General features: G+C 40.4%; 1 protein-coding gene across 4 annotated transcripts in view; it reads right to left on the bottom strand.

Annotated features, from left to right (window-relative positions):
* Positions 1-20,184, bottom strand: part of smg1 (SMG1 nonsense mediated mRNA decay associated PI3K related kinase) — a 57,992-nt gene that overhangs the window by 25,961 nt on the left and 11,847 nt on the right. For 3 of the 4 annotated variants that reach the window (XM_077556168.1, XM_077556169.1, XM_077556167.1), the window contains 27 exons: positions 18,480-18,628; positions 18,190-18,342; positions 17,480-17,616; positions 17,325-17,383; positions 17,007-17,220; positions 16,644-16,769; positions 16,416-16,488; positions 15,072-15,169; positions 14,809-14,982; positions 14,250-14,471; positions 13,385-13,486; positions 11,298-11,588; positions 9,582-9,712; positions 8,762-8,923; positions 8,500-8,618; positions 8,309-8,396; positions 7,756-7,857; positions 7,487-7,627; positions 7,046-7,272; positions 5,605-5,804; positions 5,314-5,475; positions 3,469-3,623; positions 3,120-3,253; positions 2,457-2,768; positions 2,136-2,277; positions 1,800-1,950; positions 80-197 (listed from right to left, as the gene is read on the bottom strand). In XM_077556168.1, coding sequence (XP_077412294.1) covers positions 80-197; positions 1,800-1,950; positions 2,136-2,277; positions 2,457-2,768; positions 3,120-3,253; positions 3,469-3,623; positions 5,314-5,475; positions 5,605-5,804; positions 7,046-7,272; positions 7,487-7,627; positions 7,756-7,857; positions 8,309-8,396; positions 8,500-8,618; positions 8,762-8,923; positions 9,582-9,712; positions 11,298-11,588; positions 13,385-13,486; positions 14,250-14,471; positions 14,809-14,982; positions 15,072-15,169; positions 16,416-16,488; positions 16,644-16,769; positions 17,007-17,220; positions 17,325-17,383; positions 17,480-17,616; positions 18,190-18,342; positions 18,480-18,628 — 4,142 coding nt within the window. Of the gene's footprint in view, positions 1-79; positions 198-1,799; positions 1,951-2,135; positions 2,278-2,456; positions 2,769-3,119; positions 3,254-3,468; positions 3,624-5,313; positions 5,476-5,604; positions 5,805-7,045; positions 7,273-7,486; positions 7,628-7,755; positions 7,858-8,308; positions 8,397-8,499; positions 8,619-8,761; positions 8,924-9,581; positions 9,713-11,297; positions 11,589-13,384; positions 13,487-14,249; positions 14,472-14,808; positions 14,983-15,071; positions 15,170-16,415; positions 16,489-16,643; positions 16,770-17,006; positions 17,221-17,324; positions 17,617-18,189; positions 18,343-18,479; positions 18,629-20,184 lie in introns of all 4 variants that reach the window. The other variant, XM_077556166.1, reaches the window with a different exon arrangement.

Consider the following 20,184-nt stretch of genomic DNA (forward strand, 5'->3'; position numbering starts at 1 on the left):
TACCTTGGTTAGATTTACAAATTAACAATGGGATCTTGTAAAAAAAAAAAAGAAAAATGCTGATGAGTGATTGTATTACCTCTGATTTTGTTGAGTTGTCTCTGGAACATGGTGTATCTGAGGGCTTGAAGGAAAGGCTGGACATCTTGTTGTTTACAAGAACTCAGTGCCTCACTGTTCAAAGGAACCACAGAGTCCTACAGAGAATACAACAGCACACACAATTTAATCATACAGTGGTACCTCGGCTCACGAACGCTTCAGCTCACGAACTTTTCGCCTCACGAACATTAAATTCGCGAGCATTTCGTCTCGGCTGACGAACTAGTTTTCAGCGGACGAACCAAATCACGCGACACGAGAAATCACGAGAAGCTGACGCACGCTCACGGCGTCCCAGTTCGTCGCCCCCTTTGTTTGAGTGCGGACGTGATTTGTGTTCGGTAGACATTTTGGATCATTTTGGAGTACTTTTGCTACCATGGGACCGAAAAAGACCCCACCACAGGCTAGTGTTAAGCCTAAGAAGACATTGAAGAAAATTACGGTCGAGCAGAAGGAGATCATCGACAAACACGAACGAGGTGCGCGTTTGTGTGACTTAGCGTCCCAGTACCAGTACGCTAAGTCTACCATTGCTACCATCCTTAAGAACAAGGAAGCTATTAAGGGTGCGTGTGTGGCTAAGGGTGTTAGAGGATTTGATTCGCCTTCAAGAGGACAAGCAGAAGGAAGCCATTCAGGAGTTGTCATGTGAGGACGAGGAGGAGGAGATGGCTGCAGCATCAAGTGAGAGCATCAAGACCATGTTAACTAAGTGGAGTGATGTGCAGGCTTTTATCGAACAGTACCATTCAGAAAAGACTGTGGCTATGAGAATCATCAACATGATAAATGATAATGTGATGCCTCAGTTTCGTAAGACCTTACAACTCAGAAAGCAACAGGTGTCAATTAAGAGGTTTTTAGTCAGCAACAAGGATAGAGAGTCTCCTAAGAAGCAAAGAAGAGAAGCCACACCGGAGGACTCTCCTTCCAAACAGTAACTCCCTCCCTCCCTCCTCCTCCCACTCCATTCCATCAAGCCTTCAACTACTGTACCATCACAAAGCCAAGTTGCAAGTTTTGCAAATAAAAACACTTTATTATACAGTACAGTGTATTTCTTTAATTACAATACAATAGCACATTTATTATACATAAAATAAGGTATATTTTGTGTAGTTTTAAGGCTTTTTTAGTAGAAAATTGTGTTTTATGGGGACCTGGAAACGGATTATTCTCATTTTAATGGTTTCCTATGGGAAATACTTGTTTGGAAGACAAACTTTTCGGCTCACATACTCTCTGTGGGAACCAATTAAGTTCGTGAGCCAAGGTACCACTGTACTTCAAAACTTTACTATGCTAGCAGGACTGATGTTACCATTGGTCCTTTCATTTTTTTCAAGCAAACAGAAGCAGTGACCTTTGAAGAATACCGGTATTTGGAAGACAATCTATCATTCCAAACCATCCTAATAGCATAATTTTTTTCTTCAAAATGAGACAAACTAACTATATTAAATAATGGAACATTTTCTAGACTTTTGTTCCAGCATTTTTACTTGGCTTTGATGACTCATGATTGACTTTTTTCCCCATTTTGATTTTAGAAAATTATTTCATGAAACAATCAGAAGTATCATGCTTAATACTCATAGCGACGTCACACTTTTATCGGTTTGTTAGCCATTCAACTTATCAAGTAAAAATGTTGAAGTTAATAAATGTGAAATGGAAGAGAGTGGTGTATGTACCTCTTGTCCTGAAAGTGTGTTTTCTAGAGTGGCAGTGCAGTGGAGCTGCAAAGTGGGAAGGGTGGGCAAGGCATCAGAGAGGGTCAGGGTTGATAGTCGAAGAGGACCCAGGCAGATCCGTCCAGTTTGTTTCAGGCAGCGCACCAATGTACTGCAAAAATACATGAATTATTAGAAGAACGAAAAGACAACATTAGAAAAACCAAATAGTGTCCTCGGATAAGTGGTAGTAAATGGATGGATGTAATATTATTCTCATTTTAACAAGAAAGATGTTTGAAACAGGAAGATCTAAGTGAGTACCAAGTATTTCTACATGTGTTTGTAAATACTCACTCTTGATTGGCTGGGGCCCTTTGCTCTGGTGGCTGATTGGCCTTTGCTAGGGCACTAACAGCGGTACGAAGGAGCTGTACCTCAATGGCTCTCTGAAGTTCTGTTGGATCAGGACTCAATGAGGGCAGAAGCCTCTTCAGATCTACACCAGACACCGACACACAACTTTTAACAGAATGCAATCTGATGTACAGTCCCTTTGCAAGCAGTACCATTTAATCAGGTATTCATTAACATATGACTGACAGTTACCCCTTTTAAAATGGCTGCTTGGCTTTCTCTAAATTAAACAATGAATTCAAGGATTAGGCCTAGACTTGCCCATCTTGTCTTTGCTACTGGAGATGGAGTTGAAGTCTTCTCCAGGCAGAAGTTCCAGTTGAGCACCACATTCAGTCAAATCTCCATCCTCAAAGTGGCTTAGGGCCTGAATGTAGTTGAAATCAGCCCTCAGGTTGATGTTGACTAAATTGGTGGAGTTCTGTTTCAGGGCCTGAACAGTGGTTTGCCATTCCTTGACTGATGGCCAATCACAAAGTGCCACATAGCACTGACATGCTTTGTTGGCCACCAGGTTGATGACATCGGGAGAGCAATCATTTGACTTCAGCAGCACAGTTTTCCGGCTATCACCTTTTCAAAGAAAACCCGGGGAGGGGGAGGACATATTACGTGTGTTTATACACATCACAGTCCATAGTAGCAATAAGTATGAAAATAATATAAACATAAATCATCCAGAACCAAATAAACGTCAGATAAATCCTGGTTCTTTTAAATCAGGCATGGGCAACTTTGATTACAAGGGCCACAAATGTAAATGTTATGATCCTCAATTGACCAAATGAAGCATTAGCAGAAGACATTAACAAAAATAATGTTGTTAGTACTGCTGTACATTGTCATCTCCACTATTAAATGGAATCAAAGTAGAAATGGTTGGACTGAAAGTTGACTTAGTTAAAATTTATATTTAATAGTTACCATTGCTTGTATGTTTGGGGCTGCAGGTACTACTAGAGAGTTTGAGCAGGTAACAGTCAGAGCTTTTGATGCTGCAGTCCATCCCTGTAACTGCAGACAACTGATCTTGGTAGTCTAGCGCTGCTTTCTCAAACCTGAACACAGGCACACGCAAGAAAATACGTCACAATGCCCAAATATAATTGTGTTTTTTAATTCACGAAAAATCATTGGATTGTTTCTCATTTGAAATATTTGCCTCTGTATTAAATTGAATATTTGAGAAATCACAAGATAAATCAAACATATCACACAAGTTTTATAGCAAAAGAAAGAAGACCAAAACATTGAACATTTATAAGTTGCTTACCGTCCCTCCGCTTGTAAAGCAACTGATGACAACCAGCTGAGACTCTTGCCAGTGTTCGAGAGGCTCCAGGCAGCAAGTCCTTGGATAGCATCAGGACAACGTAGCTCACAAAGCGCTTCTGCCAATAATGTTAAAGGAACCTCTAATTCTGGACCCTGAAGCGAACAAAACAGAAAACATTATCAGAATTTGCATCGAGGTTTCTTACCTGAAATCCACATTGACTGTTAGGGTTAAGAGGAGGGAAAAAATGGGTAGGGTGGGGGGATCCCAATTCGTTTTAAAGCATCTGTACTAAAGAAACTAGGAGTAACATGAATTAAATTTGAATTAAAAATGAACATAGACAAAAATATTAAAACAATTTGTACTCAGCAAGTATAACGTAGAACAATATAAAATAATGCTGTGTGCGCTGGCAGTAGTACAGTGCTTTGAAAGATTATTCATACCGACTGTACCCCTTGAACTTTTTCACATTTCATATTTGAGTGTATTTTATTGATATTTTAAATGCTAGACCAACACGTTGCTCTACTACTGAGCTAATCACCAAACAAAGTTTCGTAGTGTTTTTGGGTGGTGTGTCGCGTGAGATTTTATGAAAGGACAACTCGTAGTAACAGGGATGTGATTTGACCAAAGTGAAATTATCTGAAAATTTAGCCGGGGGTCTGGGGGCCGCTGGCAGACGCCCTGGTGGGGGGACAAGGGGGGGCAAAGCCCCCCGGAGCTCATGGGTTTTCCGTGTTTTTAAGTACTTTCAATGCACTCACATGACAAAGAAATAGACAAAACAACAGCATAAATTTTGAAAAGTAACTCATATTAGAGCATACCACAAATGTCTTTGTTATAGCAGAAGATGTTATCTGTCGGAGTCATGCGCATACACAATGAACTACTAAAAAAAAAAAAAAAAAAAATCGGAATTCCGCTAATTAGCGGAAAAATCACATCCCTGTAGTAACCGCTCCTTTAAGCATTGCCTTTACGCTTCCCATGCAGCCAGTTGTAAATTACGTAATTAAAAACTACAGTGCGAAAGGTGGAAAAGTACGGAAGGCCAACCTGTCGATCTTTGAGCTCCTTATGCAGGTCAGGGTGCTTGTCTTTTAATTGTTTTGTGATGTTCTGCCTTTCGCCTGGCAGGTTTTATAACATCGTCTGCAGACCGATGCGTCTGCGATATGCTTCGCCTTGTGCATTTTCTTCAGCCATTTCATGGTGTCCTTTTTGTCTACCTCCACACGTGTGAGTCAAATACACTTTTATTTGCGGTACGCTAATTCCTGCTTCATGCATGTGTCAAACCACACCGCTACTTGTTTTGCCCCCAATCACGCACGCACGGTCTCCCGGGCGGGGAAGTGGCCCACGCCATTACGATACGCTGCTACTTATTTGCTATATGCTAACTCCTCTGACTAGTTACGAGTCTCTGTAAGGTCACTTGTCGTGCGGCGGCGCTGCAAGTACCGTTACCATACAAAACACAGTATAGTATAGTTTTAAATGACGCAGTACCCCTATACCAAATTAGTACCGGTTAACCGTGCATCCCTAGGTGCAATCAATGACTATGCTTACATGACCTCAATATTCGGGTAAAAATTCTGGTTTCTGAAACATTTGGAATACAGTATCCCGTTTACATGTGTGAGAATACACAGTAACTCCGTACATGGTAATGTGATCGAACCCTCCCTCTATACCGCAACACATAGACATCGTAATGACGTAATTAGACATCATTTCCACTTTGTATTTTCCACTATCGATATTCTCATTCATGTTCTTATTCATGTGATCACCCAGCCCTACCGACAATGTCCTCATTCAAACCTGGGTGCTGCTGTTTTTAATCTCAGCAAGAAGGTCAAAACCATGACGTATGGTCACCGCTGGTTGGCCAGACAGGAGACCAACCCTCATCAGTGAAAGACGGATCCTTGTCAGCCAGTCTTGGCACGTTTGACGGTTGGTGTAAAAGAATGTCCTGATACCCTGTGTCAAAAGAGGACATTTGCATTATTCAACGGAAAATGTAAATTACGTAAATGTTATCCATGCTCAACACTTTAACTGAATATTTATTATTTTAAATTAGCAGTGTAGTTAGACTTATAAGCTTACCTTAGGTGGGGCAGTGAGAGCATTAGCACAGCCCTCATATGCATTATACATGAGCTTCTCCAGGTTCTCAAGATACTGAAGCAGTAGAGTGATCCTGAGCTGATTGGAAAGGTGACCATCCCCGTCACTTCCAGCACCAGCCCATGATCCAACATCCTGTTCTGGGTTCAGGCTGTGAGCAGCCAGGCTGCGGATCATACCTGAAATATATAGAGGAAAATAAGACTACAATCACACTGCAGGGGGTGATGCCAAACTCAGATTTTTTGTTACATCCGACCTTTTTATGTACCGTTCACAATACAAAAACAAATGCAACATCTAATCTGAACGCAACGCGCCTGTAATGCGACTCGCATGCGCAAAGAGCAGTGAGCACACGTCGAGTGACGTACACCCAAAACAACGACGTCACGTTGCGGTGTTCACGGAAGTAAATATTGTCCCGACTCGCAACGTCTTACCGCCAGCCAAGTCACTGAAGCAAGTGACTTTTATCAGTTTCATATGCAAATTTAGCTGTGCCAACGCACGCTACAGATTAGTGGAATGGTGGACTTGTTTCGCGGACGTGTTAGGAGTTTGATTCATAGCTCGTCTGCATACATTATGCAAACTCAGCTGCGCGAACGCCCTGGTTGGTGGACTGTTTTCACGCTGGCTCTTGGTTGGTTGCTATCCTCAGCTTCCTTGTGCGTCAGTTTTGAATGTGCTGTTTACAAACAGCAACAGAAATCCGTCTGACTTATTTTTTTAATTTCATCTCGCCAGAGTAGCTAGGTTGGAAGAGGTAATTTGCGGGAAATGATGGGACACTCCTCTACCTCATTTCATTGAGAAGTCTACCGAAGATGACGTTGCGTCATCGCCGTTAATGATGAACCGTCTGCAGTGCCACACGTCAACTTTATGCTTAATGTTTCAAGTGTGATTAAATTAAAGACAAATAAAAAATTGACACTTACTCAAAACAGCTTTGTATATATATTCACAGACGTGTCAATAGTCTCCCTTCCAAGCACTCTCTCCCACCCGCGCAGGGCGCATATCAGGTTTTTGATGACCGGATGCGTGCGAATGAGCGTTCACAGTGCAGACACATCGCATACATATCCGATTTATATCCACATACGAAAGAGGCCCAGGTCGGGTGTGAAAAAAAAATCGGAATTGAGCTGCAGTGTGAACGCAGCCTAAGAAACGGTTTGGCTGTCTGTCATAAATAAAAAAAACTACAAAAAAAATGTACACTTGCATCCTCCAATATAACTGTGGTCACAATTTTGACTGCTACGATGAGATTAACCTAAATGTCAACAATAAATATGTGGGCAAATGTTAACCCACTGTTGATGATGCTGGCTGTAATTTGCAGGTCGTTACTACTGAAAGCAACCTGGCGTGTATAAGGATTTAATACAAACAACAACTTGGGTATCACCTTCAATGGTCTGGAAGGTGTCTTGAGCTCGCCCAAGTGGAGTTCGGAGTTTGGACAGTACAGTGAACTGTGCGGCTTCCCACACTGCCCACTGCCACAGCACCACTTCAGTTTTCAACAGAGCTCTGGGCACCACACCAGGACGCATGGCATCAGCACCACCTCGGCCATCCCGTTTTTCGAGGCGCTGGCAGCTGTAATAAAGTCGTTCCAGCCACGGATCCTTGCTGTGGACAAGAATGGGATTTTTAAAAAGCCTCAGTACTTGACATACAGCTCGCCCTAACACAATTTTATTTTCTATGCAAGTGCAATAAGTATTAAACTGTAGACAACAGTGGTATATCCTCTGCTTCTGATACATAACATTAAATGTGAGAATTTAGATTAAAGTAACATATTTAATTAATCAAGTGAGGGAAACTGAGGTTTTGGACATACCCTCCACGGTGCAGGACTCCATATAAGATGAAGCTGATGAGGTCACTGAAGTCCTGGGGGTGTAAGGTGCTGCTTGGTGCTCGGCTCATGTGATGGCGGATGGCCAATGAGATATGAGTCATCTCTGGGTGACTGTGGTTACTATTCAAAAAAATAATCATGAAACAGACAATAACATATTTATGAGATCTGACTAAAAGTTTTCTATGATAAGACATGAAACATAGACTCAAAGGACAGAAGCACTGCATTTTGGGGGCCAGCTTTACCTTAAAGAAACATCCAGCGGTATTGTCCGAAGCAGTTTGCCATAGGCCTGCCTCACCCTGACTGCTGAGTGGACCAGCTGGACTCTGCACACATCCACACACCTAAAACACACATGATCTTAATTCAGCAGGTGGCTCAGGTTGACGTGCAACAGGTTCTCGCAACTTGCAGGGTCACACAACTAGACAATTACATTTGAGTTACACACCTATTGAACAAGAAATCAGACAAAAAATACAAAAAAAATAGAATAGAATAGAATGAGACAAGACAAAGTGGATCAGCAAGTTTTGGGGTTTTGTTTTGGGGGTGATGTGTATGTGTTATCAAAATGGTAATCACAATTACTGAACTACACATAGAGCATATCAAAAGCAGCATCAGAAAACTACAGTTACTCGTATAATTTCGTTTTCAAGTAAAGAAATAAATCAAATGTGTCTTCCTCCTATAACAGATTGAAGCTTAATGTCCTCTGTACTTCAAGTTCCTGCTCAAATTCTATACAAAGCCCCAAGGCAGCTCATTATGAGTTGACAGGTGGGCATTTACCTCTGAAGAAGCTCCACAGATAAAGCTGAAGAGAGGATGAATAGGCTGTTGCAGGTCTGAAGGCAGATAATCTGATCTTCATTTAGGGCTGTTGAGTGAAACAGAGGGAAATATTATCCATTGTATTGCCTGTTAACAATCTGTGATCTTAAAAAAAGAAAGGCAAAGAGTATTGGACATGTTGAGCTCACCATTAGACAGCAGGCCACGACAGAACTTGTTAAAGGAAGGCAGGGAAAAGAGAGGGCTGTAGGTGTCTGACTTCTTCATCAGCAGTGAGATCTCTTGAGCCCATGTCAGCAGCAGCCTCCTGATACATACACACCATGTTCTGATTTTGTCATACACCTACCCACACTTCCCGATATAAAGCTTGTTGTGATATCAAATCCTCTTGTTTCCTTTGGCAGTGTTAAATATGCTGGCTATAATGTTGGTCTAAAATGAAAAAACCTGGCTTCAGGATAGAGATGTTCCTTCACCAGCAGCCCTCCCAGAAGGTTAAGCAGAGTGCTGAAATGCTTCTTTGTGGCTGTCGTGACAGTGCTAATGACAGCACCATCAAACAGGGAGGGGGAAGATGATGACAAGCTGGAGGAGATGAAATGATCATGTCTAACAGAGAAAACGCAGAGAAGATACAGCACCAGTTAGGAAGTACAAAATTACAAACGGGCTCATCACATCATGCATTTATGTAATTTAATAAAATAAAAAAATAAAAATGATTGTGATTAAGTGAATTAGTTAGATATTTTATAAGAAACAGCATAAACCTGTTTACGCCAACCAGTAGACCTACAGTCTAATTCAGTTTGAGATGCTTTGCAACGTTTCACATTTATAGTATATCGGCAAAAGTTGTGAATATGATTTACTGTTGACTAAACCTTTCTGCACCCTTCATTGGGGGGACTTCTACAGTAACATGGTACCTAAAAGAATACAGCTAGACAGTGTAGGTTTTTTTGGTTGAAGAAGAATCTTCACTTTCAAGAGACATAAGCAATGAAATTGCAATGCCAGGGATCATGCGCTTGGCTTCTTGTGTACAGTCCTCCGTCGTTGACTTCTATTAACTATAAAGATCCTCTTGATTAATGAAAAAAAGGCAGATTGTATTGTTGAACTGGTATAATGTCAAATTATTCAGCCATCACCATACCTAATGAGCTGCACCGCAGGGAATTCTGATCAGTGTTTACCATTTCTAACCATACCGCGTTAAATTTAAAGTGCAATATGTGGCAAATCACGAGAGTTCAAACATTACCTGGTACAGTGGGAATAGAGGGTGTAAAGCACAGCATACTGGATGGCAGGGTAGTAGACTGCTAACTCAGAGTGCACTAACATCAGCGTGTGACTCAGCAGGGCAAAGACGGTAGGAGACAAAGCCCACATCTAAACAGGTCAAACAAAAGAAAATTAGCTACAATGATGAAAATCAGTCTATTCTTAATTCAGACAACACATCAGGAGATATAAACGAAGAGCCAGTCAAAAACTTTGGTTGCTCAGCAAACATCACCTGTAGATTTCAGTGAAAGTGCATACGTTTACATCATTAATAGAAACCAACTTTACGTTGTCAAATTTACACTTGAATGTGATATTTAGTGGAGGACCTAATTCAATGTAAAATATATCGAGTTTTTATACTATCACTTCAGAATACTCTTCGGAAATGTGACTTTTACCCGTCACCACAAGCCCATAGACACAAAACTCATTGAAACATTACAAGACTATTAAAAATTTGAATTAGGTATAAGAGGTTTTCATTCATGCCAGATCCACCACACAAGCATCTACCAAAATTCTAACACAATCTGCTTCTTCCTCTAGTCGGTGAATCAGTGGAGGGTGAGGTCTGTGGATCTCACTCTACTTCATCTATCCTTCCTTTCTTTCTTCAGTCTTTCCTTTGGTCTCCTGAGGTCTCCCAAATTTGTTGGAATTGAGATGTTTCTGGGGTTGGTGAAAGATTCTGGTTTGTAACCCTGTGGGTAGTAGGTGGTGTCTGGTCGGTGTTTGATTTAACTTTTCTTTCTTTTCTTTGATCCTTCCTCGGGTCTCCTGACAACTTCACGACTAGCAGGATTCTGAGATATTCGGTTTAGGTGAAGGGTATGGGATTTTTAATAGGTTTTAGGTGAATTAGTGAGCATAAACTCACACACACGCACATATGCACACACACAAAAAAAGAAAAGAGAGCAATGAAGATGACATTGATTGATTGTTGAATCGGTAAGATTACCGAATGAACAATACTGAGCTCTCTCAAAAAAAAAAAACATTTTGAATTAAGATGATTGAGATTTTGTTTTCACCTAGAGTGAAGGACCAAATGCATCTTGCTAACTGTTAATGATAAATTAGCAAGTATAAGTTGTGATTTAAATTACAATGATACAATGAACATAACTGAGAATTAAGTAGACAGAAAAAGTTAAAATAAAAACTCTACCTGCAGTGGTGTTTGCTCAAAAATACAAATACAAACATGCTCAATCAGACTACAACAAACTTAACTTTTGGAACAGAATTTATCTATCTGCAGGTGTTACATAATTCAGTTATTCCTAACTAGGGTGGTGTGGCACACTATTATGCTGTGAGGGACCAATAGGGGTGCTGATGCTGTGCCATTTTTCTTTCATAAAATAGGTGCCTTGGCTCAATACAGGTCAGGAAACACTAGCAAAATGTGTGTAACAAGTTTAACCACTGTGTGTGAACCTGACTGTAATTTGTTTTTGTAACAAACCAAATGTAGTACATAGCACAGATATGTCCACTATAACTACATTCGACCAATTGAAGGGACAATGTTCAATGACAAAGGTTCTACTTCAAAGTTGTTGATTGGGATTGAAAGATTGTTGTTTTTTTGTTTCAGTTAATTTACATCTCCTGTCAAAGAACAGTATACTTGTCATTATTATTATTACTACTTTTTTGTAAACCTGTGTATCTTACTTACCCCGATGAGTGAGTTCTTTGTGTTCCCAATGGTGGTGAGAGTGCTGAGATTGAAAATGAGGGTGAACTGTGCCTTCTCCGGGTTTAGGGTGACTGAAGCGAAAGCAGGGTGCTGGATGCCGAGGCAGGGGCTATCAGGTGGCTGTAGCCCACCGGTCAGCTCCAGGGTAGCCAGAATACTGGACAGGGCGCATGCCATCTCTCCCAATACCAATTTGTAAGCTGCCTCCAGTGTTGGAATATTTTTTAGACTCAAGAGTGCCTGATACACTCCATGTACAGCTGACATCACCTGTGGAGTGCACATACATGACAAAACAAACTGTAAAGTAGACGTAAAATACTTAGAAACTACTTCACAGTTGTCAGTTGCAGAAGCTAATGGGATCAAATACATAGAGCTGAGTTTGTTTATCAAATGAAACCTTGTCATCACCAAGTATGTTTTTCAAAAGAACTTTAAAATGTGCCATAGCAAGCCACATTAAACCCATTAAATGTTGATACAGATTACGGTGGCACAACCAACAAATGTATTTTTAATCACAATCATTTCTTATATTAAGTCTTTGGGATATACATCGTTTCCGCTCTGTATTCACAGCACTTTTTCCACATTTACAGCCTTATTCCAAATATGGTTTTTGAAATAACCATTTACAACCCATAATAACGCCAAGAAAAAAAAGCTAATGAAATCTTTGCAACTACATTAAAAATACAATCTCATGGACAGTATTCACAGACTTTTTCAAAACTTTGGTGATGCACCTTTGGCAGCAAGTCTTTTTGAAAAAAAGAGGCCACAAGCTTGGAACACCTCTCTTTTCTTTTTGCAGCACCTCTCAAACCACATCAGGTTGGACAGAGAGCGCCGATTGGCTGGCAAGGCCAACTTGCTGGGCCAAACTGCTGAAAGATGAACTGTAGCCCCCCCGTCCGAGGTCAAAAGTGCTCGGGAGCAACACATTTGTCCATTACCTCTCTGTAAAATGCCGCATTCATCTATACTTCAATTTGTCTCCCAGTTATTATGCCACTAAAAACATAAATGCTGCCAACACTATACGTCAATGTAAAGATGGTATCAGCCAGGTGAAGAGTGGTGCCTGGTTCCCTCCAAACATAAGGTCTGGCATTCACGCCAGAGTTTCACCTTTGTCTCATCAAGTCAGAGACTTTTGTCCTTCAGGTGCCTTTGTGCAAACAGTCAGGCTGCCGTATGCCTTTTACTGAAGAGTGGCTTCCATCTGGCCCCTCTACCATACAGAACTGATTGATAGCATGTTGCAGAGATGCCTGTCCATCTGGAAGGTTCTCCTCTTTGGAGCTCCAAAAGAGTGACCATTGGTCACCTCTTCAGCTCTTCCACCCCGATTGCGCAGTTTTGCTGGACGGCCAGCTCTAGGGAGAATTCTGGTGGTTCTGAACTTTTTTAAATTTACGAATCATTAAGGCAACTGTGCTCATTGTGATCTTCAGCCCAGCAAGCTCCATTTTCTAGATCTGTAACTGGGGGCAATCCTGTCGCAGAGGTCCACTGACAATTTGACTTTATGCTTGCTTTGTTTGTTTGACCTACACTATCAATTGCAGGGCCTTATATAGAGCATCACGCCCAATCAACTAAATTTCCCACTGACTGAGACAATAAGGCTAGAGAAACATCAAGGAGGATCAGTGAAATTTTGAGCTTGGCAAAGGCTGTGACTACTTATGTACGAGTGATTCTTAGTATTTTATTTTTGATAAATTATTTTCACATTGTCATTATGGGGTGTTGTAACACACCATAAAAGTGAAGTACTGTGAATACTGTCCAGAGGCACTGTAGAAATCAGTCATTCCATCACATTAAGTTAAAAAAAAAAATGGAATAAAGATTAAAAACTACCATAATTGTTCATCAATGGACAGCACATTGACAAACAGTTTTAATCACATTGTTTTGCTTGCACACACACACACACACACACACACACACACACACACACACACACACACACACACACACACACACACACACACACACACACACACACACACACACACACACACGTTTAGATCCATTAACATGTGGTCACAAACCTCTTTCTCTTGATGGAAACGCAATTCCTGCAGCTGTGAGTCCGGTGCCAACAATTTCTCAACGAAGGACACAGGCAGCTTTGTGTTGATCTGTTCCACAATCTAAAAGTTTATCAGAATATCAATGTAAAACATAAACAATGATTGACAAAGACAATTAAATTCTTGATCAAATATTCATGCTCTTCCTTGTCTTCAAAATGTGTCCAAAAAGTTCTACTGTTGTGTTAAACATTCATCTTGAATAGAAATAAAAGTATTCAGTAATAGCTGTGATAAAAAAAACAAAACAAAGGGAAATCAATTTACATTTTTTTCATGCAATTGGAACACACAGATTTGTATCAACAATAATGTTTTGTAGTGTTAGTCATATTATGACTCATTTTATTTCAAATGATCCAAGTAATCAATGCACATCTAATGTGAGGCCTGCAGGGAAAAAATGAAGCCATAAGTGTAAAATGCTGTAGATAAATATTGTAATATCAAATAACACAAACTGGTGGAAAGTAAAATTAAAGCTTGATAAAATTAATGCAATGTGTCTACATCACCATAGCTTCAGAATGTTTCTGAATGAGCTGTAACTTGCAGCTTACTTATTTGCCGCTCATAAAGAATTAAGCTGCTGCAGTTACTTTATTTTGACAGAAGCCGTGAAGAGGCTGAACTCATTTGATCATGTGTCACTGTGTTCACAGTCCTATTGTAGTTTTGTGTTAAAATAAGTATTGTAATTTGGTTTATTTTGTGAATAAACATCAAATTGTGGAAATAATTATCCATTTGTAAACAAATTTTTCAGTTGACTAACTCAAGGAAATGCGCTCAAATGCTCATCGCCAACTAACGATGACCTTACCAGAGTGAGAAGGCTGAGTACTGCCAGGTTATAGTCCGATCCACAAGCACGGCAGCAGTCCAATTGGTCCAAGCCATAGGTTAAGACTGTCTCCATTAGTTGACCACAGGGCTCCATGCTGGCCAGCAATACACCCACACACTCATTCCCTGCAGTTAGAACGGCTTCAGAGAACTGGACCTGCTTGGCCGTGGTCACACACGCCAGAACCCGGTTAAGAATCTGAGGAGGGAGGGGGAGCAGATGAAAAATAGTCGGTTGATGCTCTTAGATTACACAAGGAGTTAAATTATGAAAATGGCTTTTTTGCCCTCATACAGTACATTCAGAAATCCAGAACAAAATCCAGATGAAAAAAACACATTTCAACAATGGAATGTCTAGTTCTGGATATCTACATAATGTATGTGAAGAATTCCCCAACATGTGATACAATCTCCTTTTTATCTTCCCTATTTGAATTATATGTGAATTGGCAGGCTAAATCAATAATTCAACGCATATTTTATTACATCAACACAAGCCAGCCTAAACATGTTTTCATGTGTGTTGCTCTCACATCAGTGACATAGATTTCAGTGATGGGTGGTCCTCTGATGGGGCTGAAAAGCTCTCCGATGCTGCGAACTACTGTACTGAAGACCCTCAAAAGAGCTGCCAGCTTTGGTAGAGACACTGCAGGAGGTGGGATGTCTTCATCCAACACCTCACCTGACACAACATGGCTCAAATCCTAGAAGCAAAACTAAGTCAGTCTGCTTGCTTGATTACAAACTAATAAATAACACACACACAAGCACAAACAGATGCATGCACGTTCACCTCTGCATAGGCTTCCATGTCCTCCAAGAACTGCCCCAGCAGAGTGGTGGAAAAAGTCAAATCAGCCACCCAGAATTGCTCCAGACTCTGAAGCCAGGCTTTAAATGGGGAAAAAAGGCAACCAAACTACATTATTGCATATTATTATACTCATAAACTTGATGTCACATTTTATGTGTACTGGTAATCCAAATACTGTGGCACCTTGGCCTATGAATGCCCCAATTTAAGAGTTGTTTGTGTTAGGTGCCGTCACTTGGTTTGCTTGTTTGAAAACTTGAGTTACAAGCGAAGTGAGGGGAGAAGAGCAACATTTGCCGATGGGCTTACAAACGTTTAATTCAACGACACAAACAGTCAACTACGCAAAATGAGAGCACTAGAGAGCAGCCATAGCCTAAACTCCAGACATAGAACAATAACCATCCATGTTCCTGACGGAACTCACTAGGCCCATTAAAGGCCATGTGGAGCACAACTGGTGGTGTTGAGACATCCAGCTTGTCTCAACAAACAGTAAACATACCTTAAGAAAACTATTTTATTTCATTACATTCTCTATTAGGCTTTATTATGTTTTCTTACATGTACTAATGTGGTGGTGTTTTTTTTCTGCATCAAAAACAACATAATTTTCTTTATTAGGTTTCATCAGAATGATGTCATTTCAATGGGTCATATACATTTGAAATAAGAGTAAATTGCATTACCAGTTTGGTTATGGAATTAATTACACTCATGTAATGGTACCACTGTGTACTAAGCATGAATGGTTATGAAAGATTTAATTGCATTGGGGGGTTTTCAAGGTCCTCTTCTAATGTGTGTTTTAAACAAACAAGAAATGAATCTGTATTACAACAAACAATATCCTAATTACTATACAGAAATTTTGGTCTCACAGGTTAGGTTCATACTAAATTAAAGGCAAATGAACCAGGAATGAATATGAAACATAGTTTTTATGTCATTTAATTTAGAGTTGTTAACTTAGTAAACACCGACTTGCAGTCTTCTAAGCATTTGCTAAATCAACTTAACAAAATGTTACCAAACAAGTGTGGCGTAAACATAAATCAGTAAGCCATAGGTCAGATTAAAACAATAACGCAAATAAGCCTGTTGATTTATCACTTCAACTTTTCATATTTCATGAAACAGAAACATGTGAACCCCCCACCAAATTGCAGCCTACAGTACACTGCGATGTTGATATGCATTCATTTCATTGTTTAGTACTACCGTATACACATAGCATGTGTATGAAAGTCGATTGAGTACAGGTACTATATGTTCTTTCAGCACATGAAAAGAGCTGCCTTGAAAAAGAGAATTGTCACTAACCTGACACCTGCTGAGTGAGTGAGTGCTTCTGAGTGTGGTCAATGTGCCAGCCCACCAAGATGTCCACGGTGTCCTGTTATTGAGTATAACAACCACCACCCAAGGATGCAAAGGTGGAGGCAAGAGTCACAATGTTAGTATATTGTTCATGCTTTTGCACGTTATGAGTTATGAGTATGAATGTATTGCGTACAGCCTATAGCCATATACAACAACATCAACTCTCACCCTGAAATTGGTGCTGAAGACATGCGGGTAGCAGCGAGCCACATGAAGAATACACTTCACACTTTGGCAAAGTAGCTCTGGAGTGTCTATGTTCTCCAAGATGGACTGCAGATTGCTCATCACCAGCTATAACGCACAAAATAGCACAGTTAATATTAGCTAGATAACTATGAACACTTTACAGAACTACAGTGAATGCAGATGGACAATAAATAAATTGATTGATTGATTGATTGAGGTATTTGGTAATCAATGGCTGAATCACATCAGGGTGCCACAATTTTCAGCAAAGACTTGTCTCCACAACACAAAGAGAGAACTAAGTTCCTGTTGAGAGCAATTGTGATATGTACATGTGGTTACCTGCATGACTTGAGTGAAGGTCTTTCTCTCTCCGGCAGCCTCCAAAGCACGCTGTGTTGCTATCAGGTACAACAGCTTGACCTCGTCGCGACTGCTCGAAGTAAACTTGAGGAAGAGCCACTTGAAGATACGCTCCGCCTCGTAGCTGAGCACAGTGCAGAGCAGACCCAAGCAGGCTGCCGCATCCTGACGCAACTCCCAGAGCAGCTTACTACTGTAACCATCAACAACACACAGAAGCCTGTATGTTAGGAGCGGGATTCTAAATTCTTTGTTTTACCTTTTAGATGATTGTCACAGGGTCAAAGTTTGTCTTACCTCTCATTCAAAATATCATTCAAGGTGTTGAGGATGGTGTCCAACTGTTTGACCAAGTTCTGTAGAAAAAGATATAAATCCACATTTACCAAGTTAACATGTCTGACTTGATTCTTTGTTTCTTTTTTTAAGCCAAGGGTGACTTTACTACTGACCACTTTGTTCTCGCTGTGACTGATGAATTCCTTCAACTGCTTGAGGGTGGACAACCTTCGATCACGATCATCCTCCCTTGAGACTCTGCGCAGGAGGTTGGCCAACCGAGACTCATCTGAGTGAGCCATCCCTCTATCTACAATAACACATTGACATTAAACACGATTAAGACTGCAGTCGGTGAAATACAAGACACTGTTCCGCTGTTTTGTTATCTCATTCACTCCCAGCCATTTTCACTGAATTGCTTCCGGCTGTTTTACTGGATTTTGACTGATTTTGCAAGGCCTATAGAATATTGTGTTTTATAGTGGTATAAAAACATGGAACCAACCCAAAAAAAAATGTGTCCCTCTTCTTTCAACAGGGAAAAAAAAAGTATGTATCTGTTTCCGTTTTGCAGCAATTAGCATTAGCTAAGTTTCATCATTATTCACAATACCTGTTGAAAACACTGGGGAAAAGAGCTTGTTGCAACATGGCCCTGGTTGATCTCTTATAATCTGCTGCCACCTGCTGGTCGTTTTTGTAATAACTACCATTGCTTTAAGCAACCTATTCAGGTCAGAGGCTGCATCAAAGCCTTCGTAAAAAAACATTTTTAAAAAACTGATAAATATGTTTTTGGGACCATGGCAATATTTAAAATAGAACATTTTTCTACGTTTTTGGGAGCAAATGAGTTAAAGATACCATCAAATTTCCTCACCCTGCGATTTCCTCATGTCCTTTGAAGCTAAAGCACGGTTTCCATGCTGAAAAGAGTTTAAATCCACCGTCACCTCATTTGGCCTCAACTCTTGCCCCAACGACTTCCAACCAAAAGTAGTATCACAGACACCTTGGCCAGCTTCATATCCACCTGCGGGATGTAAAACATGCTTAAGTGCAGTTTCACTTTTCTCAAAGGCACATCTCTAACTAAGATGTTGTATTCCTTCCTAATAAGTCAAAGTGTTTTATCTTAAGAATTAGTAGGTTTGAGCATGAAGGCCTCACCCTCTTCATGAAGTGCATCTGCAGCAGCATAGGCATCGCTGGGCACCACTGGCTGCTCAGCCAAGTTGGAGGGCAATGTGTCGGAAAACGCCGCTGAGCCGAGCTCTCTGGACCTCACTCCGTCCTCGATGAATGACACACTGTCAACTCTGAAGAATAGGAAACACAAAATAGGCATATTATAGATATTTAGTTTGATGCATTTAAGATCTATCCAAATGTAAAAAACTAAACAAAATCAGAAGCTCCGCTTTTCTTTAAGAACATAACAGTTGCTTGCCATGAACACATAAAATGCACCAGTACCAGTACATAATCAAATAACACATTTAGGTCAATGCTCTGAATAACACTGCCACGTAAAAACATTTTTTTTAGAGGGCCATGATAACAGAAATGAGTTCACATAAACAAAAAAACAATCATTTCTTGTATGTTGTTGCGTTTTTTTTTAGACTAGCATACAACTACCGCACTCAAATTTCAGTCATAACATTTGAAAGCTGTTTCCTTTTTATGGTCTTGAATAGCAGAAGACTGAAAAAAAAAAAAACACACACACACACACAATTGTTGAGGGTGAGTGTTAAATGCTATTTTGAGGTAAATTCATTAAAACATGCACACAACAAACCAAGCTACTGTCACGTAACAATGGTAATGTCTGCAGTATGGAAATATTTTGATGTGGGAAGAGGCAACTTGCAATGTGTGCAAATTGAGCATTTCACGTGTCGGAAAGGATAGAGCTAGCCTGGCAATACACAGCCAGACACTTTCTTGAAAGACACAAAGTGGGTCTGGAAAAGCTGCCATTGACCGCGACTTGGCCCGGCTTGAAACAGCCAGGCAAATCAAATTCGGTTTTTTGCCGTAACGTATTATTCGTGAGCAATGTCACTCTTCAGCGCCGGAAGTGTATCATCACACGAATCGTCAAATATTTTACTGCGATGATGCAAGTCATTCACTACTTTCTCTCTTTTGAGTAGCCATGTTGAATTTACTCCGTATTCATCCACCGCCACTGGTTACTCACGAACTTACATATGAATATTATATTTTTACTACTCTTCCACACATAAGTCCCGCTTATATGACGTCACGTCCACTCTTCGCTGATTGGATATTATTATGGAAAATAATTATTTAGCACGCATTAACATGAGTTGTATTGTGTATTGTAACTGTATTGTGGACACCTGTTTTTTCTTTAACAATGGAACAGACTGCTTGCTTACTTGTCTAGCTGACCCTCCCCTTTCTCCTCCCAAAACCTAACCAGGCTGCATCAAGAATCTTCTCATGATAATTTACTGCACACACTCTCACAGATCACTTCTTGTAGACTGCTCTGTAAGACTTGTGTTACGTTTATTTGAAGCTTCAAGTATAAAGAAACCCAAAAGACAATTTGTTTTCCAGACCTTTTCATTCATCTCGCCTAACGACTGAAAATTCCACAACAATTTGGTGTCAGAAGTAGGATAGCTGAAAATCTATCAGTGAACCTCAGGGACATCGATGGGTAGCCTCCGGGGTCTAATTCAGACTGCCCTCTACCTCAGCAAAAGTTCTAGAGACGAGAAGACAGACTCTTCTTTGGTTGGATCTGGTCGACTTCACGTCTATCCAACAAACTCAACATTCTCACCAGGATTTGGTGAGATGTGCATTTTTTAAATTTTGTTTTGGCTCAAAATAT

Source organism: Vanacampus margaritifer, chromosome 2 (genome assembly GCF_051991255.1).
Source record: "Vanacampus margaritifer isolate UIUO_Vmar chromosome 2, RoL_Vmar_1.0, whole genome shotgun sequence".
Taxonomy (NCBI): Eukaryota; Metazoa; Chordata; class Actinopteri; order Syngnathiformes; family Syngnathidae; genus Vanacampus; species Vanacampus margaritifer.